The sequence below is a fragment of the Perca fluviatilis genome, chromosome 21 (assembly GCF_010015445.1).
Source record: "Perca fluviatilis chromosome 21, GENO_Pfluv_1.0, whole genome shotgun sequence".
Classification (NCBI taxonomy): Eukaryota; Metazoa; Chordata; class Actinopteri; order Perciformes; family Percidae; genus Perca; species Perca fluviatilis.
In genome coordinates, this window is record NC_053132.1 from 11,081,765 (window position 1) to 11,108,714 (window position 26,950).

Here is a 26,950-nt window from a genome sequence, read left to right on the forward strand (position 1 = left end):
CGCGAGTCTGATCCCAAAACGCAGGCAGAACAACCCAAACCTGTTTCGCAACCCAGACTGGAGCAAGACGTTTTAGAGTGGTAAGTTATTTAAATGTTAACAAATTAATCTTTCATTATGTAACATTTTAATTCTGCACAATTCTGTCTCCTGGACATGACGGTTTGAGGGCGTGCCACACTAGCAGCTAGGTGAGCATTATAACGTGTGTTACAAAGTGACGCAAAATGACGCACATTTGTCACGGAAGTAAAGACTGGACTACAATAGAGTTGTTTCAAGCAATTAGTGAACAGTGTTTTCTGTGGGAGATGGTAAGTCCCTTTGGGTTGGACTTTGGGCTTTTTCACTTTGTAAACCTATTACATGCACAAAAAAAGCTATATAACATAATAAATGAAAGGGGAAAAAGCCAAAAAGCATAATATGAGCACTTTAAGTAATAAATATACAGTATTAGAAGCCTGACATGGCATGATTAGTGTTGGGTCACATTACAACTGTAGAAACCATTAGATAATGTAGATACCATTAGAGTTTGAAGTATTTGATTCTATTAATGTTTACATATACATTTATTTACAGTAATTCTACATATTTATATCATCACGTTTTTCTTGTATTTAGTACATGAACGGACAGTTCCAACTTTTTATGTATTTTAAAATCTTTTAAAAGTTAGAAATGAAACACTGTAATAAGAAATAGTGTTCTGAAATATATATTATAAATATATTAAACAACAAAAAAAAGATACCCCTAAGGATTATCTCTAAAGTAAAGTGGCCACCTTTGGGGCTGTCGAGCTGCTTGGCGAGACAAAATAAACACACCAAGTAAGTTAAATATTTGAAAGCGTTTTGCCCAGGACTGCTTTTCTGCTGGGTTTACTGGGGTTACTGAAGGCCAACATTGACACGTGAGGTACCAGAGGCAGGGCTCTCAGCCACTGAAACAATATCAGACATTAATTTAACACAGCAAATCCCAACACTGTTAAAAGGTGTAGTTAGTCAGTCTGTGGAGGCCCTGGCAAGGCAGCTGGCTGTCTAGGCGTAGTAACAGGGCGACACCAGCAGGTCTGTGAGCACGAGCAGCTGGTCGTCAGTGAAGCACTGCCGATGCTCCTGCCAGTTATCGTGGTGAGTACGCCTGAACTCCGACAGGGTCTTCTTCACCGTCATCTTGGGACAACAAACATGATCATCATTACTGACACCACGGGAAAATAGAATAGTGAATAAATTACATTTGTAAAACTATGCCTAGCTCGCATGGGCTTACAAGACGCCACAAATTTATGTAAGCCACATCCAAAATGCAAAAGCACACATTTTTAAACAATACTGAAAAAAGCAGTGGTGTAATGTAAAAAATACATTTACTCAAGCACTGTACTTAAGAATAATCTTTTACTTTACTTAGTACTTGTACTTTACTTAAGTATTACCATTATACGCTACTTTATACTTAACTACATTTCAGAGGTAAACATTGCACTTTTTATTCCACTACATTTGTTTGACAACAGTAATTACTTTGTATATTAAGATCAACATTTGTTGCATTGTTATTGACGAAAGTACTAAACCGTTTTTAAAGTAGTTAAGATCACCTCAACAGTTAAATGCCACTTACACATTAAAGCATAAGCAATAATGATCTAATACTATTATATATGATAATAAAACACAGAGGGGCATTTTCTGTATAATGGGTACTTGATACTTTAACTACATTTTGCTTGTAATACTTCTGTACTTTAGTACAGTTATGAAAGTAGGACTTTTACTCATAACACAGTATTTTTACATTGTGGTAATACTACCTTTACTGCAGTGACACATCTCTTTATTTCTTTTACCAAATTCCTAAATCATAAACAAAAACCTTTACTATACAGTATGATCTTGGAGAAATCAGAGTAAATACTAATTAAATAGTCCCATCTTACCTTCTTTTTCAGGCTTTTGAGACAAAGTTAGCAAATTTAAACAGTGAATCCAATTTGTGATGGCTTGAATATTTCATTGTTAACTCATAAATCAATGTTGAGTTATTAAATTATGCGTACGGAGCAGAATAAAAAAAAAGAAACTCATATAATCCGTTTCCCTCCTAAATACTTTTGAATCTGCCAACATCAATAGCCATCAGAAGAATACCCATTCCCAATTGTTCAACGACAGATCTTTGGCTTCTAGATAAGTGAGATGTAACCTAGGATTTGGGGCCATACTTCAATTTAGTAACTTACTTAATTTTGGATTCGACAAAATATTTTCAATTCATTTTTATACTAAACTTAAATAAAAGCTTACTTTGAAGACCGTTAACATTATAACCCAAATTATTCCTGTATATACTGACACTATATCAGACTCCTCAAAGATTGAATAGCCCATGGCGAACCATAATATTCCATCACTGGAGTGAAAATGTACATTTTAAAGTGTAGGTGTGTTTGCTTCTCCAAATGAGGACATTTCACATTAAATGGAGGATGTAAAGAGTTCTTTCTGTTGCTTCATTTGTTATTCAGGGGTGGAAAAAGTAGCTGATAACAGCCTTTGATAACAGCCACTATCAGTTCTTAAAATGAGAGCTACCGTCACGTTTAACAGCAGAACTAGAACAAGGCTGATAATGACTTGCAAAGTAAATAGTTCCTGTTTTGAGCAGTGAAACGACGACACTGCCTCTTGCTGATCTGGAGACACACAATGTAAAATGCAGTGTAGAATCAAACAGCAGCTGACAATTCAGCATTTGTTAACCTTAATTAAAAACTAATGAGGTAATAATAACATTGATGTTAAAATGACATGACACCACACAGAAATGATTTAAAGTGAAACAAGTTTGGAGTGAAAAGTTAGCGTGGTTAAACAAGGACACAAAAACAGGGAATTAAACTGATGATCAGTACAACCAAGGATGTATTCATGACTTAAACATCAAGTACATTCATTTCACATCATGGCCTTCAAACAAAATGATTAGATTATATTTTAAGGAAGCAAGGAAGGAAAGAGGTGCCTGTGGCTTGACAACCAAAACTGATTTTGACTAGATTAGTCAGTCTGCCTGAAGTAATGAAGATATTATATCATTATTCTGCACACAATCTGTTACTTCTACCATTTTTATATATAATATGTACAACTATTCTTTTCAGACACTTTTGTAACAGACTAGGTAATTCATCTACTCGCAAATATATTCTTTAACTGTATTCCATTGTATTTTCTTTCTTTTCTCTTTCACTTTGCAACAGGAAAAGCAGTAAATTATCATCATCATTGGCTCCCTATCACCGTAATGTATTATTCAAACTGTGCTACGGATTACATTGTATGTCTTCTTCATGCCTGAAGTAAGGCCAAAGACACAATTTTCTCCTCAATTGGACAATGAAATTGTATTCTTTCAGCTCACACTGTGTTGAGCTAGATGTTTGTATGTGACTGTGTGGGTGTGTGTGTACCTCTATAGGCTGTGGGTCGTTGAGATGGTCGCTCAGATCCATCAGTATCTGAGGCATCCAGTCTGGGACATCGTAGGGGCTCGACAGGATGCACGCACTGAAGCCGAGCACTCCAGCATGGCGCCGCACTAAGTCTGTGAACACACAGACACACACACACACACACACACACACACAAAAAGGGAGTTAAAATGAGCCTCTTAGAATTTCAAGGTTCACAATTCCCCTGGGATAAGAAAGGGTAATAGGGCAAGTATTACTGTGATTGCCTCACTGTGTGATTGTGACATGCACGTAAATGTGTGTGTGTGTGTGTGTGTGTGTGTGTGTGTGTGTGTGTGTGTGTGTGTGTGTGTGTGTGTGTGTGTGTGTGTGTGTGTGTGTGTGTGTGTGTGTGTGTGTGTGTGTACCTGTGGAGGCCAGCTCTCCTCTGGCCTTGGGGAGGTAAGTCTGACTCAGCGTCTGGAGCTGTGTCTGCAGACTGGGGTCCAGAGGGAAGAACTGGCACTGCAGTAAACCACTGAGGGTGGTGCCTGCCATGTCCCTCACCTACAGGGAGAAGAAGGAAGGGGTGGGGGGAATAGAGGGGAATAGAGGGAGGGACAGCAAGGAGAGAAAAAGAAAAAACAAGACCTGTGAAGAACCGACAAAGACAAGCGGAGAAAAGCACGAGGCAGTTTTAGGGCAAGAAACGCATACACAATTTATTAAAAGAGGCGAGTGCAAGGAGATCGAGGGAAAGCGAGGTACAAAGGACAGAGATGAAGAGAGGAGGAGGAGCAAAAATAGGAGAAGAAGGGATAGATGCAGAGTTGAGCTGAGGTAAAATTCACTTGCAGCATCACTGCCTTCCTGCATCACTTTGCATAAATTATGAATAAGTGCTGAGTGACGGGTGATGCATTGAAATAGACAATGATACATAAACAACACATTCACCAGCTGTACGGTACACTTACACAGTTTACAAAATATTAATAGAAGCAACTGTTTTTGTAAGTTAGACAACCAGAGTGAAGCTCAGTGCTTATTGGTTTTCACCTGTACATTCAGATCAATGGAAAGAGAGGGTTAAAGAGGGTTTTAAAAGCCTAGGGACAAGTAAGACATGGATTGTACAAAAGATGACGTAACTCAATATAAGAAGATACTTATAGTCTGTAGCATGAGTAGTAAAGTAGATTGTATTGCATTTAATAAAGGGACATTAAATAATTAGCCGTTGGTCAAGATTGACAGTCAAAACAAATATGCTTTGCCAAATTTTATTTCGTGCATTAGATTGATTTATAATGTTATTTTTAGATCACTTAAATTACAACCAGCTACAAGGAGTGCAAGACGGCCATAGTGCTCTATCAACATCCCTGTAACCAGAGAAGAAGAGAAAGCACCAAAACAGGACAATAACTTAAGAGCTGAGCAGAGATGTAGAGGGTTATTTTTAAGCAATAACTGTGAATAGAAAAGAGGGATTAAGATTTAGTGAGGAGAAACTAGGGGACAATAAGTGGCCATTTATAATCCTGTGACAATTATAACTTGCAGAGGGGCAATGGCTGTATTAAACCAGTGTTTGCTGCCTTTTTCTGCATTACACATTACCTCAAGCTGTTCATCAAGCAGCAGCTGCATCACCAGCTTTCGTATGCGGAGCACCTCAGCAGGCACACTGAGCAGGGTAAACAAGTTGTAGAAAACCATGATCTGGAGGTAGGTCAGTACTGAGAAGCGTGCATGCCACGATCTGCTGCCTGCCATCTAGAGAGAAAAGGGGAAGGAAAGGGAGTAAGATAAAGAGAGAGACGGGTTGGGGTTTGTATAGCCACAAGTCCTTTCAGTTTTATGTGACCTGTGCAAACAAAATATTACGTTGCTGACACATGATTCACACGACTTGTGCACAAGTTATTATCTTGTGAGAACAACATGATAATTTTGCATCAGCTCATACGCCAGTTCTAGCATAATACTAAAAGCCTACAGCCATGATGGAGGTTATGTGAGGCTTTACTTAATGCTACAGTGCTTTCAGCTAAATGCTAATGTCAGAATGCTAACATGCTAACAATGACTATGCCAACATGCTTTCTCATCCCGTCTAACGTTACCATCAAATATAAAACTGGAAACAGCTAGCCAAGAGTCTACAGTCACGCTATCAGCTGTGTGAGGCTGTATAGGAACAGTGGTGCTTTGAGCTAAATGCTAATGTCAGCATGCTAACATACTTACAGTGACACTGTCATGGTAAACAGGTATCTTGGTGTAGCTTGTTAGCATGAAAACATTGTTATCACTAAACACAAAGTACAATTGAGGGTAATGGGGACATAAGTGTTGCAGATATTTATTTATGAAGCAAAATATTTTTTTTTCCTCAGAACCCGGCTAGCTGCTTGCCTCTGCTTCCAGTCTTTATGCTAAGCTAAGCTAGCCACCTACTAGCTCTATATTTAGCATACAGATATGCGAGTGGTATTAATTCTCTCATCTAACTCTTACTCTCGGTGAGAAAGCAAGTATTTTCCGAAATGTCAACCTACTCTAAATAATTGCGAGATCATGTACGCATGAGATCATGTGCACATGAGATAATGTTTCCACAAGATAATATAAAAATAGGTTTGGGTGTCAAGGTGACACAAACATTTTTTTGCAATGCTTTCTCATCCTTTTAACGTTACTAATAAATATGAAACTGTAGACGCAATGGTTCTTAGAGTATCGAGAATTTCTCAACAGGGGTGCCACTCACCTACAAACTCACAGCAGAAATGCTGTAACTAAATCACAAAGTAAGCAAATTAAAATAGCACAGGTTGGTTTTAGTCTAACAACACCTTGGGCAGCATAGGCTCTAAATACTAACAGCAGGCAGGTGTGGCAGTGTGTGTGTGTGTGTGTGTGTGTGTGTGTGTGTGTGTGTGTGTGTGCGTGCGTGTGTTTGAGTGTTTGCATATTACCTCTTCCAGCGCTGCCAGAACTAGAGGGATGTGCTCAGGATACAGCAGGCCCTGGGACATGAGAGAGAGACACATGCGTGCATCCTGCTTCATCTCATCATAGCTCTCATCAATCTCCACCGGGGCAATCTGCAGGGAGAGAGAAACAGAGAGAGAGAGAGATGGAGAGAGGTAGGAAGACACAGAGCTACGCACCATTTTGAGTAAATGAAGAGAGAAATTGAGTTTAATGGGCAAGTAAGATTGAGTGGGTAATAATGCTGCGCAGGGACCTGTGTGCGTGCGTGCGTGTGTGTGGGTGTGTGGGTGTGTGTGTGTGTGTGTGTATTCTTACTTTGAAGAGTAGAGGCAGGAGCTGAAGTTGCTGCTGAACAGGAGTGGTAAAGGTTCGCCCTGCACTTGCCATCAACCATTTCAGCACTGCATATGGCACATCCGTGCGCACACACACACACACACACACACACACACACACACACACACACACACACACACACACACACACAGATTTTGGTTTGCTGCCAAATAATAAAACAACAGACTTGGGGCTGTGACCTTACTGCATTGTTCTGGTAATAAAACACAATCTATCATGATTTAGTATCTAATGATTTGGATAATTTTATAACCAGATATTTATCTGTATAATGGAGATCAGGGTAGTAACAGAAACTGAAAGAGCAAAAATCAAAGACAAGAAATTAAACCAGTATACCACCATTAAAAACTGAAGCAGGTGCTAAGAAACATAAAATAAGAAACCTTGACCTAAATTGAAATATCTGCTCCAAAACTACGAAGTTTTATTTTGAATTATCTTTTACAAACACACCTACTGCTTTATAAAAATATGTTTTTATTATCTGGGGGAACTGACACTTTACTGTGATATAATAAAAAAAGAAAGATTGCTAAAAACCAAAGTGGACCTAATTTATCTAACAGCTTTTGGAGACTGTAACTGAGATGAAAACAAAATCAATAATACAATTTAGTACAAGTTACTAACTATGTGGCCCATACAAAATGTTAATATTAGAGACACCCACAAAATACTGAGTTAGATTCCTTTCCATAAAATTTTTTTTGAAAGGCTTGAATTCCCCTTAATCTACACTTCACTACCTTTTAAAGTAGATTTAAAAGGTGAAATCAATAAGGGATCACAGCTCTTAGGCTGTTTCATCTAGCTTCAGTGTGTCAGTCTATTTCATCAAGAGAACAAGCTGTCCTAGTATATATATATTTTCCCACAGTCACTGTCTACACCATGTCCATCCACCACACAGTTTACATGCTTGCATCCATATTCTGACCCGTCTTCAGCAGTTTGACAGCCTGGGTGCACTCGTCTGTCTCCTGGGTGTTCTCCTCGTGGACGTGGTTGTGGATCTCTGGCTCCGACGTGAGGGGCTTGAGCTGCTCTAGGACCCGAGTGACAAACTCGGCCACGTGGGGTGAGGAGGTTGGCCCGGTGTGGGGCAGGGCCACGTCTATCATGAAGATATAGGTCAGGACACTGGAGAGAGAGGAGGATAGAGGAGGGTAAGGGAGGATAAGAAAGAAAAGAGTCACAAATACAGAATGGAAGCAGTTAAAGAGAAACATGGAGATAAAATAAAGAGGCTTAGAATTTAACAGCCCAAACAGTGCACACAATCTAATTAGATTAACCTATTAAACGACGATTATGTAACCCAGAAGAGATAACAACAAGTTAATTTGGTACCTTCCAATGCGCTCCCTGACATTCTTATACACCTGGGTGAGTTTGGGCTCCAGGTAAGCCAGCAGCCTGTGCAGCAGTTCAGAAACTCTCCACTGCTGCTGGGCCAGACCTCCCTGAAGCACATACAGCAAACTGAAAGAGACAAAGAGAGAGGGGGGTGGAGGGATGGAGGGTTGTTGTGTTATTGCAGCACGTCAGCTCAGCATACGTCAGCTCAGCATACGTCAGCTCAGGTTACTACTGCAGCCTGAAATCAGAAACCTCAGAAATACTGTAGATGACATAAATATATACTATGTGTGTATAGCTATTCATGCGCACACACACACACACACACACACACACACACCTGGCATCCCTGAATGAGCCGCCCTCTCCGCTCAGCGGGCTCTCCATCAGCAGCTCAAACAGCCAGTGGAGTTTCCTGGGGTCCCGGCCCTCCTGTTAGATGGCAGGCAATACAAAATAGGCTTATTTTTGGAACTATTATTTTAGGTGGGCAAAAGATCTACTGAGGTAGTGTATGCACATTTTATCCTTTACTTTTACTTCCAATGGTAACAGAGAAAGTAGTCTCTGGTACAAAATTGTAGGTGGTCTTTGTATTACATACACTAACATGCTGAGGTTTAGCAGGTGTAATGTTTATCATTGTTACCATCTTAGTTTAGCTTGTAAGCAAGCTAGCATTTTCTAGTTATGGTAGACGAGATAAGAATGAAATTAGTTTTGCAAACAAAACCTGGAGAATTTAAAATGTCCTGATGATGGCACTAGATGAAAAGTGAAAGTTATTAAACTTTATCTTGAAGGGAACATGAATGTCTGTACACATTACGTGGCAGTCCATCCGTTAGTTGTCAATGAAATTTCACTCAAAACTATAAACATCTGCCGCATGGTGGCACAAGAGGAAATGTCAGGGGGAAACATGAATATCGGTACAACATTTCATTTCAATCAGTTCAGTAGTTGATGAGATATGTCAGTCCGGACCAAAGTGGTGGACAGACTGACATTGCTATCCATAGAGCAATGCTAGCAACATAAAAATAACCAAACTACAACTAAAAAGGCTAAAGCAGGTGTGTTTGTGCTGCCCACTGTGTTTTAAAAATCCAATTTTCACCCGACTGTTTGTTTTATTGATTGAAAAAAGATATTTTATCTGGAAAACATACATAAAAATCCCCAATTCTCTTTACCAAGCCCTAAACTACAGTATGGGCTCTACGGTGCATTTGTATGCAAGTGAGCTACTCACACAGGCAGTAGCGATGCAGGTGCCCCAGTCTGTGTAGCTTTCCACTGTGATGTTGGTTAATGCTGTCCTGATCAAAGGGCACAAAAGCTGCCATAACCTGTCCACCTGAGCGCACACACACACACACACACACACACACACACACAAATGAAAGTTTTTTATTAATATTGACTTTTCTTATCAAAAAGTAGTGCAGTGTGTGTATTTGTTGCTGTGTGTGTGTGTGTGTGTGTGTGTGTGTGTGTGTGTGTGTGTGTGTGTGTGTGTGTGTGTGTGTGTGTGTGTGTGTCTCCGGTACCTTGCTGAAACTCCAGAGTTTGCTGCCTCTGATTAGTCCTGCAGTAATCTCACACACACAGCGCTGGGAGCTCTCATGGGGGTCGCTGGCAAGCTGCTCTAGGTGAGGCCATAGTAAGGGCAGGAACACGTCTCCATAGTTACAAAACAGCCCCTGTCAATCAAACGTGAGCATGAGGGTTGTTATATGTGGAGATACAAAGACCTTTTTTTTTTTAAATCAAAGAAGGACAGATTACAGTCATTCGTTTGACGCAAGTAAACTGTCAGCTGTCTGACGGAGAACAATGAATCACAGCAGATGATGACACAAATTCTGGCTCTGCTGAGTTCAATTCAGCCTTGGCCAGCGGTGGTATGCTGTGTCACTTCTTTGTAAAAGGTTTGCCAGATCGATTGAGGCTGAGAGTTTAAATTGCACCTTAAAGAGACAGAAGCGTCGGGGATTGAAGCTGTCTTTTCCTTTCCGATCCTCCAGAGAGAGAAACTCTATAAGCTGGTCAATAAACTCTGGGTCCGAGAAATATTCAAAGATGATCTTCTCACTCTGAGTGGCACACAAACAAACACCAAATGTAATAATAGTAATACTGAGGCATCAGTGGGAGATTTTGTGTGTGGAACGGTATGAGCACCTCACTCATCTCCTCGTACGTCAGGTCATCTTTTGGCTTTTCAGAAGCTGCATGGATCATCATTTCTCTGAAAGGAGCGGGAGACAAAGAAGAGGCTGCTGTGATTTATAGATAACAACAAACTGAGAAAAATATGGATAGACACATCTACTGTCTTCAAATAGGCAGCAAGGATAAATGAATGATTATAAAGTCAGTTAGTCAGCAAGCCAGCATGCCCTCCATCTATACATCAATTCTTCTATCTAGGCCAGACAGTAAGTCGTTTAGTAAGCCTTATCTAGGCCAGGCTGTGACAGGAAGTCAGTTCAACACTCCTGCTAGTTATCCAGTCGCCCAGATCAGTCATTTAGCAGTTAGTCAGGCATAAAGTTAGCCACAAAGCCAAGCATCAAATCCACCAGGCAGATAAGTCAATCAGCTATTTAGCGCCATCCAACCAAGCAGTTAATCAGCCTTCCAGGTTCTTAATCCACGACCTAAACACTCATTCTCATTACCTCGGCCATGAGTAGTAGCCCCAGTGTGTTTTCTCCACATACGGCTGAGAATCCCACTGTTCCTCACTGAGAGGCAGGTTGTTGCTGTCGTACTGCAGCCAGCGATTCCCTTCACGATCCCCCACACACACACCCTCTGGATCTTCGATACCACCTAAACATACATGCAAACACAAGAAAAGTCATAAACACACATATAAGCATGTCTTGAGTCTCATTTGTAGGGGAGTGTGCGTTTGTGGTGACTGCCAACTCTTGGAAAGTTGCCCAGTTTCTAAATAGAAAAAAAAGGCAATTTATCTTTTACTAGAAAGCAAATGTAGATTATATAATGCTTTTCTTGTTTACTCAATGGGAAATGGCCTCACAATTAGTCTGTACATCATGATGTATTATTTAATTTAAATAAGGACTGCTTATGCTGAAATGGCTGGATTGAGAGAAGGCCTTGATAACTTAAAGTGCTGGATTTTCCTACAAGAACTATGTCAGAGTTGTATTCTGTATATGAATAGCTATTGTGTGTTTGTGTGCTTATACTCACTTATATCGGATGGCTTCACAGCGACTTTCTTTCTTGGTCGTTTTAGCTGTTTCTGGATGCCGGCCACTGCTGAGATTGCCACCTAAGAGAAAAAGATTATAGAGTGGTGAAGTAGAACCACGCACAAACACGGCAGGAAAAGGCACTGGTCAGTCTCAGTTTTACAGTTATTCTAAGTCACTGCTGCTTATTTTTTTAATATATCGCTACACGTATTTCACTCTTAAATGATGGCTCTCCTGATTGAATTGGTTTGACTGACATTAAAGGTTTAAAAGTTTAAAACAGTAAACTATGTTGATTTGCAAACTGCAAAAAGAGAATACTAAAAATGTTAGTATATTTACGTACTGTATACAGTTATCATGTGGTATAAAATAAGGACACAGCATCTGTGTTTAAGACATACAGACATTCACTCAATTTCAGAATCATCACATAATCTCAATGTTTGAACATCATTTAAAGACTTCTGCTTTGGTGATGTCGATAAACCACAAAAAAGCCTCAACATTGCCGTCCTTACAATCAGATACTTTACAATTAACTGTTTTAATTAAACCAACACCAACTAAGCACCGACTAAGATAGAAGTACGGTACACACAAACCTTGCGTATGCTGATGGAGTCATGTATGAGGCTCTGTGTGAAGTAGAGGACAGCGTCGGGGGGCAGTGGATGATCTTCTCTCAGCTGGAGAGACAACAAGTCTGCTGCCATGTGCTCAAACTTCCAGGGCCTAAAACACAAGACGATACGCATGCAAATAAGTCTTGTTGGAAATATAAAAAAAAAAAATGCAATGTTTCACTAAAATGTTGCGGTTAGTCTCTGCTAGAAAAACTATATAAGTTTGAGTACATATACTGCAACTGATTGTTGTTACTTAAAGCCCTTTTAAATACAGAACGTATAACATAACTCACAGTGTATTCTGACATTTGTTTCCTAAACATTAATAGAGCAAGTGCATATATAGTACATATAACACATATACAGGTGGAGAGAAATCCTACAGGTTACTGTCTTCAAGGCAGTCCAAGAGATCATTGACCAGCTTCTCATATTTCCTGTACAAAAGAAAAAGAAGAAGCATTAGTCAGTAGTGCTTCTCCTACTTCTACAAATTACATGAATAGTAAAAATAAGAATGTATGCTAAAATCATGCTCTAGCTCTTCTGTAACATTGAGAAAAAAAATCTAAAAGCCTATTAAAACTGAAGGAAATTGCAATTGGTACCAACTCCAGTTTTCCTACCTCGCAGCAACCACGTTTCTGATTCGCTGACGTTGAAGCCCCTCTTTCAGCTCCTCTATTGACGGCTCTTCCAAAAAAGGCGTGGGATTTTTAGACTGTGCGATATGAGTGGCTGTCTCCACACATGTCTCAGACACCTAGAAGTGGAAGAGAACAAAGGGCAGCAATTAAAAAAAAGGGATCAGATTAGGGTAGTGAATTGGCTGTTAATGAACATGTTGCTCACAGTAAAATAGATCCCTATGGTGTCATGCTGGCGATGGATCCTGTCAGTGATCTCGTCGAGCAGTCCACAAATGGACTGCTTCTCCAGGGTCATGGAGGGCGACAGGCCACAGCGGACCAGAGCGGGCCACACCTCCCCGACACAGTCCCAGTCCCTTGCACCGGTCAGACCAAGACTACTGTGCAGACCCAGCAGACAGTACAGAGCACCCTAAAACACACAAAGGGTAAAGACACATGACAGATTATAATGTATATGGCGGTATAATCATCTACAGCACAGGCAAATTGACAGTCAAGTGCTGTGGCTGAATTAGATGCTGGATCCCTCACAGTCTGGGTCAGAGAAATGTGGCTTTTTGACACATCCTGTTGGTTTCTATTATTTACATCAGCAGGATGTTAATAATAGAAACCAGACATGAACTTCATCGTTCTTGATGTCCATTTGTTAAATCAAGTTCATCTAATTACAAAATGCTAATAAGAACAACCCCGAAATACTGTAACAACGCTGCTCCTTCCATACTAACCTTTTGCCTAGGATCTGTAAGCTTTAGCGTTAGCATTTTTGCATTAATATGTCATGGAGTTAGCATGTTATCATGTTTTATATCAATGAGAGGAACCTTTATTTATATTACACATTTTAAAAACAAAGTACAGATAAGTTGATGAACATATTCACAAGACCACATAAAATATACACGATAAATATTCTATTTACAAGAACAAATATACAATTTGGAAAGGTAAAATTAAATGAATTTAAATTAGCGTCAAACTGGTTAAAAGCCAATATGTAGAAAATAAGTCCTTAGAAGAGTGTTAAAGAGGATACTGATGTTGCTCGCTTGATTTCCAATAGAAGACCTTTTCCAGAGTTTTGGTGCCCTGACAGTAAATGTGCCCTATGCTATCACCCTCTGTCTCCAATCTAGCCCTGCAGATAGTCAACAAACTGGTCTATGTTTAGAAGTGTAAGGAGTGAAAGGGGGAACAATGCAGGTTAAAGGTAAACAGTGCAGGGAGTCCAATGTACAGTAGCCATCAAACACAGTTTTGGACCACCTTACCGTTTCAGCACCACGGACAGTAACCATTATGAGCAAGATCGACAACTGTGTCTGTCACCATGTGCTCTATGTGTGCGTGTGTGTGTGTGTGTGTGTATGTGTGTATATGTGTGGTACCTTAAACTGCTGTTGTGTGCCAGTGGTGTGTTGTGGTGAGAGCAGTTGCAGGGTTCGGGGAATCAGGTCTCTGTAGGAGAAGCTAAAGGTTCCCAGCGCGGCCGTCAGCACATGCTGAGCCCTGCTACGTACCTGCAGGGACACGCACGCACACACGCACACACACGCGCACACACACACACACACACACACACACACACACACACACACACACACACACACACACAGATGTACATGCATACATCCTCAATTAATTACATTTTCACCAGATGTATTTATGTTAATACCATGAGGAAAATGGGAACCACCAGATGCTCTGATTTAATTTTTCTTGTTAATTTTTCGTGTCAGTTTTACCTGGCTGTAAGTGCTGGTAGAAAGCAGCAGCAGATCACAGAGCAGCTCCTGATGAACCACTTTATATACACTGCCATCAACCACCAGCTTCCTCATCTATTCACACGGTAATACAATATTCAAATATTATAAAAAAAAAAAAAAAAACACCAACATTTTATTCCATATGCATGTGGTTACATCTGTGATCCCGCACAAAGTGCGTGTGTTGTTAACTAACCTCATGCTGGAGTAGAACCCGGTCGATGAGCAGTGCTCTAATGTGCTGCTTTTTCACATGAAGCTGCAGAAGGAAAGGCGACATACTTAAATCACCCTGCAAGCGGCTTATTGAAACTGACAACAATCAGCAGCCTTGTTGCACTTTTCCAACTCACCCTGTTTTCCATGGACTTCTTGACAAGAGTGAAGCTTTTCCAACGTGAGTCAAAGTCCTTCTTGTGAGTGCCTCGGAAAAACATGAGGTCACTGATGATCTGTAGTCAGACAGACAGAAAGAGGGCGCTGTGAGACCATTACCGCTGGAAAGAATAATAACATTTCATACATGAATACAAGAAAAATCACCTTAATGATGACAAAGAGTGACTTTGTGTCATCCTCAGAGTGCTCCAAGATGTGATCTGGATAAAAGTGGATATACATTAATTGTGCATCACATTCACACTCCAAACAAAGTGAGGGGCTTAGAGCTGGAGTGTAGTGCCGTTAAGGTCTTCACTCACGTAGCAGCAGTCTCATGGTTTGGCAGATGGACTCTCTGTAGTTCTCCCGTGAATCATCTGGAGGGGAGGAGACACACAGGTATGGACACAGAATGCAGGATGAGCAGCCTTATCACCAACTGAAACTGTTCAGAGAGCGACTACTTGCGCATGAGTGTTGTGTGGCTACTTGCTTGTGGTATTCTTACCGTAGTTGACGCCTATATGCAGCTTGATCTCCCCCAGATTTACCATGGAGGGCACGCTGAGGAGAAACAAAATGTAAGGAGCAAAACGTGACAAGCCTGCGGGAAAATGTGGGCTTTTCTATGTGTGTGCGGAGCTGCAGGACTCACAGGTCAGATACGTGTGGTCCATCCAGAGGGGGCAGCAGGCTTCCAGCTCCAAGAAGGCAGTGCTGCACAATAGCAAGACTCTGCAACAGCTCCTCCCTGTGAATCAGACCACACGGTACAGTCCATTCTTAGCAGTATTTGTGTGTGTTTGTTGTAATTTCACTTGGCAAGTCTATAATGGTGTTTCAAGACTTTTGAGCAGCTAAACTTTCAACTTTTGCAACTCTCTGTGCTCTTCAGCAAGAGCGTTAAGACAGATATTAAAAACAGATGTTAATCTTTAGGTTTCCTTTTTTTGGACGGCGATGAGTCTCATTTATCAGTAATAAAAGACTAAATTATTCTTTGTTTTGTTTGTGCGTGTGACTGATTACGTCTAAAAATGGAAAACTAAGAAAAACGACAGCACACCTGCTCATTGGCTGATCTCCAGAGACATGGCCCTTAATTCGCTGCAGCTCAGGGTGCAGGAGACGGGACAACAGCTGGAAAACAAAGTTCTCTTCCTCCTGATCAGGCACGTGCCAACACACACCCAAGTCTGCCACATCTCCAGCTCGGCCCCAGTCCTGGAGACAGCGAGAGAGAGAGAGAGAGAGAGAGAGAGAGAGAGAGAGGTTGTCTCAGAAAGTTGTAGAAAAGAGAGTTTCCACTGGAACCACTGCCTTTAAACCATAGCTCTGTGTCATCTACCGCTATTTGAAACACATATTTCAGGGTAAAGACACTAAACAATGGAACGAAGAAAAACATATTCCACAACAAACTGATTTACCTGAAAAGTAAATCAGTTTGTTGCACAATATGTTTTTCTTGACAGACAAGCAAATCCAAATAAATCCAAATGGCAAAAAAACTCAAAATGGAAAAATCCACAACAAAAACAACATTCACAATTAGTAACACAATCAGAGACCATGAAGTGCAGATAAAAGGAGGTCAGTACTTGAAAGCTAGCTGTAATTACCCCCACCTTGACGTCATATCAGAAATGCATTTCTCCTGCACTCATGTACAACACATGACAAAATATTATTGAAAAAGCTTTTCTCAGAAATACTGCAGGGCAAGCGGTTCAGCTTCTCTCCTGCTGCAGACATGAGAGAAATCATCTTTGAACTTGCATTTAGCAGTCTTAAAGCGTGATTATGCAACTTTTACAAAGAAGAATATAGCACATTCATTTTATGAAGTTCAATTTAATAGCAAGAAAATGCACCGTTTCTCAATGAAATACTCTCACTTGGTCTGGTATAACCAATAACTTATGGTGGCTAATGTTAGCAAACGGTGTAACGGACATTACTACGTCACTTTGCAGACTTTGTGAGTTTTTTCTATTTGTGTTACTTTAACACTATGTTATATCATTCATCATGATCTTGTCAACCAATCAGAAATTAGTAGGTGGGATTAAGAATAAAGGCGTAATTTTTTCTACATAGCTAGCTAGCTACCTTGCTACATTCAAGAAAAATAGCAAAAGAAAAATGGCACAAGTCAATGTACAGAAATAACAATTCTTAAATCAACAGGTCTCTGTGATGAATGTGTTTAATTCTCAGTCTGCTTGTATTGAAACACCATAAGTAAGTATTCAGTATTTTACAAAAAAAAATAGAGAGAAGTCAGAAGAAAAAAAACATGATTTTGCACAAGAGACAAGATTTTCACCTTGTGACCCTCTCAGATTTATCTTGTGGCCCTTTTGGGGTCCTGACCCCCCAGGTTGGGAACCACTGTCTGAGATAAATGAAGGCGTGTTTACAGTTTATGTTCACAGTCTGTGCAAAGAGTAAGCACATTTTGTTGTTATCACCATTTTCTTACTTTTCCCTTATCTATTTTTTCTTCTCTGTACACTTTAGCAACAGAAATGTATTTACATTATTTATTTACATAAGTTTAGTTATCATACAAAAAAACTTAGCAGTATTTGCATTAGTGTATGGTCCAGTAGTGTAGCCATTTAATTTCAATTTGATAAATGTTTTCTAATTCGCTTCCGGGAGATGGAAATTGCAATGCAATTACTGAACCTGTAACATCCCATCTAATTAAACTAGAGCAAGAGCAGTTTTAAAGGTTGTATTTGTGGCATTTTGTGTTTCCCAAAAAACACTCATTGTTTCCTGTCCCAGACTAAATACTGTAATAGCTGCGATAAGAGCCAATTTGCACTTGGGGAGGATAGCAAATAATTCAAAGTACGCAGTTAAGAGTCGAGGGACTGGATTTAATTTCGGTAAGATTAAATAATAGTGGTCATTGTTTTGTCTTCCTTCTTGCCTTATAGCATTGTAGCTGTTTGTGTGAGTGTGTGTGTGTGTGTGTGTGTGTGTGTGTGTGTGTGTGTCTGTGTGTCTGTGTGTGTGAGTGTGTGTTTACCCGTATAGGGAGGTCAGTATCAAAGCCTCCAGAGGTGCTGCGGTACTCTGTGGGATAGATGAGGGACAGCGACCGCAGTGTGTGCTCCAGCAGACTGCAGGCGAGTGTGTATGCCCGTTTGCAGCGCAGACGCACACACGCACACAGGATCTGCTCCAGGTCCCCCTGGTATTTTAACAGCTGTTCACCATCCACACGGGTTACCTAAAAAAACACACACATACACACAGGAGTACATGCACACACAAAAACTCAGGCATGTCAGTGGAGAGTTGTGTCTTAAATATTGTGGTTCTCTAGTAAATCCCAGCATCTGGCTCGTTTCCACTCGCATTAAGCTCCCAGGAGTAATAAAACAAAACAGAAAGGGTATCAATACGTTCTGGTTAACGACAAAGCTCCTTGATATTTATGACTGTGCAGGGTGCACGCTGCAAAAAATGTCATTATTCATCATTTCTTCTCATACAATGTCACAATCATATTCTTATATTTTTAAAACAAGTGAAAACGTCTCTCTGTTGCACTCAAGTGTTATATTTGATTCTGAAGTTTAGATTTTTAAAACAGACAAACCATTTCAGTAACAGCGAGGAGAGGACACTTGACTCTAAAATATTCTTAAAACAAACTGATCCGTTACAACAAAATTTTGTATCTGTAATGGATTCAAGTATATATGCCAACCTCTCTGGCAGACATTTCAATCATTTTTTAAAATTCAAACATTTTAATAAAAACACACAAAAAATTCTCCCCCCCCCCAAAACAACAAAAAAAAAAAAAAAAACATTCTTATCCAGCTCGTCTTCACTCTGCAGCTCCTCATCTACACACATACAAACACACACACACACACACACACACACACACACACACACACACACACACACACACACACACACACACACACACACACACACACACACACACACACACACACACAATTAAGATGACTAATGTACTGTATTGCTCCTCTGACAAACTCCTTTTGCTGAATTTTGGGGTCATATCAGGTTTTAGTCAGGCTAGCTGCAGCTGCAGCAATGTCAGTCTGTCAGTCAGTAACCACTTTGGTCCAAACTGAAATACAACTATTACATGGATTGCAATGAAATCTGTACAGACATTACAGTAATTTTCTCCTCAACTTTGTGTTTTGTGAAAATGTTAGCATGCTAATACGCTAAACTAAGACGGTGAACATAATTATAATATAAACATTATAAAACACATGTTAGCATTGACACAGTGCTCATAGTGTTGGTAATCTATCTTTGATAATTCCACAACATTTATTTTATAACCCTTATTATTTACCCCTTTATTTAAAAACACAGAATATTTGGCTACATAAATTATATTTCTTGATGGCGAAGTCAACATATAATTGTTAACTCAAATGTGACTGTTCTTAAATTTCAACCCACTGCTTTAAAAAGGCTACTTTGGCTGGGCAGAAAAATGTTTAATTAACAAATAATTATCACCGATCAACAAACACATGACTTTGTTGTTGTTGAATGCTCCAAAGACTTCCCACTGTGCCTAATAAGATCTCTTAATTGTTCTGAGATCTGAATATGTGTTAATAACCTCTTCACTGTACAATCTGCAGGTCATGTTTAGCAGTGAACAAACGTGTGAATGAACTCATTAGATTCGAGAGGCCTTGTACAGTCATGCTAAATACACTACTCTACACACACACACACACACACACACACACACACACACACACACACACACACACACACACACACACACACACACACACACACACACACACAGACACACACACACACAGTGTGGTACTGACTGTCAGTAATGTGGAAAATGATGCTGCAGCAGTGAGGGACGAACAGACGGAGAGACTCAGCGGGATGACACTGCAAACAGACACACACACATTTAGATGTCCAAGCAGAAGCACAAGCATGCAGAAAATGACACCGGTAACAACTGATTTATCCCAAAATTAACCAAAATAAAATAATCACTGAAAATGAAGTATATAACCCTGTAACTACAGTATAACGTGTACGTGGAGGTTATTTTGGGCATTTCTGAATATGTGCGCCCGCTCTACCAACTGAGCTATCCTGGCCACATAAAGAAATATATTTGGCATCATTCGTGACCTTATACGGTTGTATTTTCCTGCAACTATACAAAAATCTTCAACACATCAACAACATTTGACACGACAGTCCACACATCTTTCTTCTGTGTTCTACTGAGTGAAATGCACAACCCTATAGTACTGTTAAATACTGTATGTGAGCCAAAGAAACATAGATAAAAAGCGGATTATCACATACCTTCGCAGCAGCTCTGCACATGTCAGCCACCATCCTGCCTGACACACACGTCTCAAAGATGTTGGAGGTGGCAAAGTTAAAAACCTTCTGCAACGCCATCTAACACAAACGCAAAGTTTGGGAAGATCAGATGATGCATATGACCTACTTACAGTTTTTTTCGATTGCTAAACTGAAACCACATGTGCAAAACTCTAACTACAGTCTGCATTACCAACAGTCACCTGAGCTAAACAGTTCACATCACCTGCAAAACTCATTCCAAGCAACACAACTCTTCACACCCGTCTCAAAACAGGCTCAGCGCAGCCAAACACTCCAAACAATCCTCAGCGAGATAACACACACCGTCACTCAGAACACACTGAGAGTAAAAACACTAGCGTCAAACACCAATACAGAAATCAAAACACTTTTCATCTTTACAGTTTGAATAATTTAAGTGACTTCACACTAATCAATAGTTTATTTAAAGAAAAGAGTGAAATCCTTTCACATGAACATTTTTAATTTATAACATACCAATTTTTTTAGTAAACAAAAAGGAATGAAAATCTGCAGTTTGCTCCAATAGATATATAGTTTAATTTTGCCTGTATTAGTTTATGTAATGACCGGAAAAACATTGGATGTCCTGGCTTTCTATGCACCTGCATCATCTCTAAATACAAATGACTGTGGTGTTTCCATTGCTTACACCTCCATTACTTTGTGAAAAACAGTAAGCGTGCAGTTTTACTATAGTAAAGGTAGTGTTTTTCATGTTTTCACAACTGTGTATGTAATGTCAGACATCTTACCTGGACATATTGGTATCTTTGCTCTTTTACCTGTTCAGTGTTTCTCTCAAACGGTACAATGTACAGCTGTTTCATTCTTATTTGGTGTTTCTTTATTTCCAAAAAAGAGTTTTGACAGCAGTGTGTTAGCATTTTAACTAAGTGCTGTAAATCTACAGTGTTGTGCAGGTTGTGGTTAAAGCCATGGGATAAGTCTGTAGAGTTTTGAAAACTTCGTTCAAGCAATGAAAAAAGAACTAGAGTTTGGTCCACATAAACTGCTGCTGTGCAGACTGTACTTAGAGTTTTGCACATGTAGCTCCAGTTGTGCCCACTGTCGTTTAGCAATCCAAAAAAAAACTGTAATGTGTTAAATTCTCTACATGCAGTACATAAAACAATAGTGTATCAAGATAACTGCATCATAAATCCTTAATAGCTTAGCTCTATTTGTTTTCTAGTTTTAACCAGTGTGTAAAACGATTTGTCAGTTAAGTTGAGCTTTCAATCTTGTGTTTTCTCTCGAGGTTGGATGGACTTTATGTGAGTTGTGTTGACAAATGCATCAGCCAAATGAATGTAGTGTAATGTAATGGTAACCATTTTGTTTACATTTGTATATGAGTGGATATGTAAAGCTCCTGAAAACGTGGTTTAAAAACTTATTATTTTTCTATTCTATTAACATTGATTATTCATGACCAACAAAAAAGCTACTATCAAAGTTAAAGTTTGGAAAATATTTTATTTATTAAGAACTGTAACACTTTAAAACTTTAAAGCTACACTACTTCATCAGGACTGTGTGGGTGTGGTTTGATCAGACTTGACTGGCAACATAAAAAAATAACCCAACAAGTTTCATCCCAATCAAAATATGATGACAATTGCTAATTGCTAATCATGATTGGTGCACAGTGCAAGTGACATCACCTTTTTCTAACTGAGGCCCGCTCACCTCAAATGGGTGAGAAAGGCACAGACAAAAACACAAATACAGAAATCTCTCAAGTAAAATAACCAAAACTGTTTCAACTTTGGCAGAAATTGTTGTATTTATGTGTTGCTTATAGTGAGAAGCTCGGAATTAGTTTTTGGGACCTTTAAGGTTAGCGATCTGTATTAGAAACGTTTAACTGGCGCTAGAGTACAGAGTTTGTGATTATTGAATTAATGAATTTAAAAGAGTATTTTTTGTGTTTGTGTGTGTGTGTGTGTGTGTGTGTGTGTGTGTGTGTGTATACAACCTTGTAAATTTCGGTCGAGCATTGTGTTAGTATGGTGCTAACAGTGGAGGACAGGCCCAGCTCCACCAGGCTCTCCAGTTGAGTCTGAGTATCCGTCTCCATCTCGTCTCTTGTCTGTTCCAGGGTGCTGCTGTCTATCAGAGCAAAACACCTGCAGATACACACACATACACAAGCAAACACTTAAACACTTGTCAGCGGTGAAAATGTCAACAGCATTTATTTATTTTTTTAAACCAAAAAGGCTGGTATATGCGGCCAGCAGAGCCAGTGATGCAGAACGGTGCATTTGAAACAGAAAGAGATACATTTATACTCAAGACGTTGACAACTAGGCTTTACTAAGTGACAGTTTGACTTGTTAATTTTTCTCTACCTGTCCAGAAACTGGAGAATGAAGTCTTCAAACTCAGCTGAAGCAAAACACAGATTTTTCTCAATCTGACAGGGAGAAATAGAAACGATTGGTTAGTGCATTCGTATAATATGACGCTGTATGCAAGCTGGTTTTATTCAAATGGTTAAGACATTTTGTTTAGTGTTTGATGTGGGTTTTTTAGGGAAATACACTAATTTGCACTCTTCCCAAGAGTTAGATGAGAATATTACCACTCTGTTTGTATGCTAAATATGAAGCAGGAGCCAGGAGACGGTTAGCTTAGCTAAGAATAATGCCGTAAAGCAGGGGGAAACAGCTAGCCTGGCAACCACAGTGATGACAAGACTCCAGGAAGTGACTGCTCCCCCTGTAAAACCACAACTTGTCATTTATAGACTTCAGTAAGTTAAAACATGTTAATTTGTAAGTTTATAGAGGTGTTGTTGGTGGATATTGTTAACTTTGGACACAGCCTGGATAGCTTTTCCCCCCCGTTTTCAGTCTTTGTGCTAAGCTAAGCTAAGCAGCTGCATATTCATCACAGTGGTGTCAATCTTTTAACTCTCCCAAAATGTCAAACTATTCCTTAAAGAGAAAAGGAAAAGGTCTTTTAAATGATTGATGCCAAATGCTACAATACTTTTGCTCAACATTTTGTAGATATATGTTTATTTAACCTCTTTTTGTGACTAAATTGTTAATGTAAGTTGCGTGTGTACCTCTGTGAGATCGCTGTGTTGAGAAGGAGCAGACGAGCAATCCACTAAAGGCACCAGAGTGGTGAAGGTAGCGATGAACTGGAACGTTATCTGGATGGAGCCACACAAGGGGAAATAGATCAATTTACATCATCTGACGTGATCAAGGCCCAAGTTAAATAACCTACCAGATGTCGGCGGAATAACTTTTTTCAAATGTATCAATTCATTCTGGTGTGATGGATTAATGTAGTCTAGAGACAATGAGCACACAAAGAAGAAAAAGCAATCCATTTTACAATCCAAGCAGAAACTGAGGACTGAGCCTCGGTAATTGCGAGTTCTTCAAACTGAGATATTCATTCCACTTTCAGGAATAATTAATAGGATAGACCAGAGTACACGAGAGGGGAGTTTAATCAGCATAAGCTGTATTGTCTACTTGTCTAACAATTCTTCTTCATTACTAATCAACACATCCATTACTCACCATGCACTTGCTGAAGTCGTTAGGGTCCACCCCAGGCAGAGAGCCCATGAGCAGTGGGAGCACGTGCCCACGGCCCTCTGGGTAATGGTTGTTTGGGGAAACCAGGCTGCGAGCCATGCCTATCATGCAGCTGAGAGTGGCGGTGAGGGTGTGGGGCTCCGTCAGGGTCTCCATCGCTGCATACGTTCTGTTATACCCAAGATACGAGGAGGTAAATATTTCTTTTTGACAGTACATCGACATGGTTAATGGCAGATATCTCACACAAACACTTACTTCTCAAGTACAGGTGGTATGGCGAGTTCTGGTGTGAGGAGAGCCAGGTTCTGAAGAGCAAAGGCGGCATCCGTACTGCCGGTTTTACTGCACATCACCACAAGGGGGCAGATGAACAACATAAAGTACAGCGGCGCAGGTAGATAATCACAGATGACCTGTCTTTGTCCAGATTAGGCTTGTTGGTTGCTGAGGCCAGCTGAGACACAGCAGGATTTGGACTGACTGGCACTGATTCAAATGGCATGTTTACACGGCAACAACCCAGTGAACAATGATTTGGTGACTTGTAGGTCAAAACTGCTAAAAACTGGGCTTCATTTGGCTGTAAAGTTTTTTTAGACGTCGAGGTTACATATAACTGTTGTTTCATCTACACGTCAAAGTCTGTATTTTAATATAAAGCGCCTCCTAACCACACACTAAAATATAATTTCAGTCATTGAAATACTGTTGAAATAATGGCTATATATAAGCAAGATGTCTCTAAAACGTTCAGTTTTCAACCAAATGTAGCCCGGCTGATCACCAAAATTAAGAGGAGGATTTTGGTAGCTGTGATATTTGGTGGAAAAAGGACATTATTGTTGAGATAAAACCAATAACTGGGAGGTATAAAAAAAGAAATATATGCAGTCAAAATCTATTTGGGAAGCAAAAGTTTGGCTCAAAAGATAGAGGCCTGGAGAAATCTTGGTCATTAAACGAGCATTAACAAGACCACCAGCTGTGACTGTGCATGCTCACACCTCCCTCCACAATTACACCTACAGTATAGTGTCTATTCCTGCCTGAGTAGAAATACTTTCTATCGGCCTTCCCACTTAGCACAAGGACACTTGTCTTTGTTTTTAAATGTCATCTAAAACCTATTTTCATAGGTTGGCTTCTATTTATTTTTGGGTTTCTCTTAATCTCTCTCTTTTGTTTGATTCAGTTATTGTGATTTTACTTTTTCACTAATAATTTTCAACTATGTTGAATTAATATTTGTTGCTTAATTTGTTCTTGTTTTAAGGCCTCATGTGTTCTCTTATTGTCTTTTTATCTTCTTCCCACTTTGTACATCTTACTCTGAAAGTACTATGCTGACTATTGTATTTGTAGTACCTGTACAGAGCTTAAATCAAATATTATGCTTACAACAGATATTTGTATTGACATGTATAGTGTATACCATATATGTATTTATATGTGTGGATGTATGCATGTACATATGTTATAATACTTATAGTAGAAGGTTTCCTAGGTGTTCAAAATTTGTGACAAACACAGGTGCAACTATGCAAGTTTACATACAGATAGACAGGTTATAGTTATTCCTATGGCTAACATCTACCAAAGTGCAATACCTGAACATGGCCTGCAGGGTGGCTCCGGTGAGGCTGCGGGTGAACTCCTGCAAGTCTTCATCAGTCAGCCTCTGACACTCAGGAACCAGCGTGATCCAGCTCGGGACTGCGTGACGTTCCCGGTGCACACGGCGGACAACACACGCTGGGAGACGCTGAAGCAGCCGCATCAGTCGAGCCTGCAGGGGCACACACATTCAACATTAGCGTTATCATCTAGAGACACATTCGCACAGTCTGCTACAAACAGATATGTGATATCGCTCCTTTCTCCGGCAGTTGTGCATTTCATTATTGTGTTGTTAGTGGGAAGAGAGCCGGCTAAATCCTGAATGACAGGCAATAAATCAAAGCAGTGTGACAGCACACAGCTGAAAATGTGCTCCCAACTCGCTCAGAGTGTATGCATGTGTGTGTGAGTGAGGGAGAGACTTACCTGCCAGCGACCATGATTGGAGGGATGGTAGAAGGAGGCAATGCTGTTGAAGAGGCAGGTCAGCTCCTTCTGTGCAGGGTTTCCTGGTCCTCCCTGCAGGGATTCAAATCAGGTAATAACCATAATTAAGCAGCAATGAAATATAAGTTTCTTTTAATGTATTGTTAAGAGAAAATGTCTGCAGAGTGTGTACCAGAAGTGCTGTGATCCACAACACCAAGTGTCCGATATCATAGGAGTTGGTGAGATACCGCGGTGCCACCATATGACTGACCCCAACTGGAAGGTTCAGACTGCGCAGGATCCTGGTGAAGATCTACACACAGACAGTGTAGAGTTTCAACTCACTCACAAGACCCAGCAGTCCCAAATAAAATACATTCACAGTATTTGTACAGTATTTTTGATTTTGTACGTCTACATTAGTGTATATCCTTTGGTTATGGTTTTTATATAAGCCATTACAGGTTTCTACCACACCCCCACATGTATTTTTTGTATTTCTTCAGTGTAATTTGTTTTTATGTTCTGTGAAACAAATAAACTAAACTTAACTAAACTAAAATTACTCACAGTGGGAATATACGGGGTCCAATCCACATAGCCAATGTCGTCGTTGGCTAGGCGAGCAAACAGATTCACTAGGTGCTGCAAAAAAAACATTAGACAAACAGTCACTGCAAGTACAGAGAACATTCCCAGAAGTGAAGGCCGTTATTCCAAGAATTAAATATAGCTACTTTGAAAAAAAAAAAAAAGAGATGTTCAAGAGGCGAAGTATGCTCAGCCAGGCCGCTTGGAAAATCTTATCTGCATGCCGAGTGGAAACCACCAATACTCCAACAACATTTCAACATTTCAATCATCGTTGTAAGGAATTGTGTCATTCCAAATTACTCTATCCATATTTAGGAAATTGAAAAATGTTTTTAAAAATCCACCACTTGGTGTTTTGAGAGGTGGGATTTTCATCATTTCAACTTCATTTAACTTTACTGTGGCATACAGACTAACTTCAACTAGGTGTCAATAATTTCAAAATTGCTCAGAAAATACAATAAATATTG

The 26,950-nt window shown here is 39.9% G+C and overlaps 1 protein-coding gene across 1 annotated transcript in view; it reads right to left on the reverse strand.

Moving 5' to 3' along the window:
• Window positions 1-844: 844 nt before the first annotated feature.
• psme4b (proteasome activator subunit 4b) overlaps window positions 845-26,950 on the reverse strand; it is a 33,240-nt gene continuing 7,134 nt past the window's right edge. The window contains exons 7-47 of the mRNA XM_039788939.1: window positions 26,457-26,531; window positions 26,077-26,199; window positions 25,884-25,976; window positions 25,448-25,626; window positions 24,096-24,182; window positions 23,820-24,006; window positions 23,351-23,440; window positions 22,629-22,693; window positions 22,253-22,403; window positions 20,227-20,325; window positions 19,725-19,794; window positions 18,676-18,734; window positions 17,906-18,109; window positions 15,929-16,086; window positions 15,518-15,613; window positions 15,371-15,426; window positions 15,183-15,239; window positions 15,025-15,080; window positions 14,835-14,933; window positions 14,678-14,740; window positions 14,458-14,553; window positions 14,101-14,232; window positions 12,909-13,118; window positions 12,683-12,819; window positions 12,440-12,493; window positions 12,033-12,162; window positions 11,423-11,504; window positions 10,879-11,032; window positions 10,379-10,445; window positions 10,165-10,290; window positions 9,745-9,897; window positions 9,447-9,551; window positions 8,532-8,623; window positions 8,183-8,314; window positions 7,770-7,972; window positions 6,788-6,873; window positions 6,454-6,582; window positions 5,093-5,248; window positions 3,898-4,036; window positions 3,488-3,621; window positions 845-1,184 (exon numbers count right to left, since the gene is read on the reverse strand). Coding sequence (XP_039644873.1) covers window positions 1,050-1,184; window positions 3,488-3,621; window positions 3,898-4,036; window positions 5,093-5,248; window positions 6,454-6,582; window positions 6,788-6,873; window positions 7,770-7,972; window positions 8,183-8,314; window positions 8,532-8,623; window positions 9,447-9,551; window positions 9,745-9,897; window positions 10,165-10,290; window positions 10,379-10,445; window positions 10,879-11,032; window positions 11,423-11,504; window positions 12,033-12,162; window positions 12,440-12,493; window positions 12,683-12,819; window positions 12,909-13,118; window positions 14,101-14,232; window positions 14,458-14,553; window positions 14,678-14,740; window positions 14,835-14,933; window positions 15,025-15,080; window positions 15,183-15,239; window positions 15,371-15,426; window positions 15,518-15,613; window positions 15,929-16,086; window positions 17,906-18,109; window positions 18,676-18,734; window positions 19,725-19,794; window positions 20,227-20,325; window positions 22,253-22,403; window positions 22,629-22,693; window positions 23,351-23,440; window positions 23,820-24,006; window positions 24,096-24,182; window positions 25,448-25,626; window positions 25,884-25,976; window positions 26,077-26,199; window positions 26,457-26,531 — 4,719 coding nt within the window. The 3' untranslated portion in view covers window positions 845-1,049. The remainder of the gene's footprint in view (window positions 1,185-3,487; window positions 3,622-3,897; window positions 4,037-5,092; window positions 5,249-6,453; window positions 6,583-6,787; window positions 6,874-7,769; window positions 7,973-8,182; window positions 8,315-8,531; window positions 8,624-9,446; window positions 9,552-9,744; window positions 9,898-10,164; window positions 10,291-10,378; window positions 10,446-10,878; window positions 11,033-11,422; window positions 11,505-12,032; window positions 12,163-12,439; window positions 12,494-12,682; window positions 12,820-12,908; window positions 13,119-14,100; window positions 14,233-14,457; window positions 14,554-14,677; window positions 14,741-14,834; window positions 14,934-15,024; window positions 15,081-15,182; window positions 15,240-15,370; window positions 15,427-15,517; window positions 15,614-15,928; window positions 16,087-17,905; window positions 18,110-18,675; window positions 18,735-19,724; window positions 19,795-20,226; window positions 20,326-22,252; window positions 22,404-22,628; window positions 22,694-23,350; window positions 23,441-23,819; window positions 24,007-24,095; window positions 24,183-25,447; window positions 25,627-25,883; window positions 25,977-26,076; window positions 26,200-26,456; window positions 26,532-26,950) is intronic.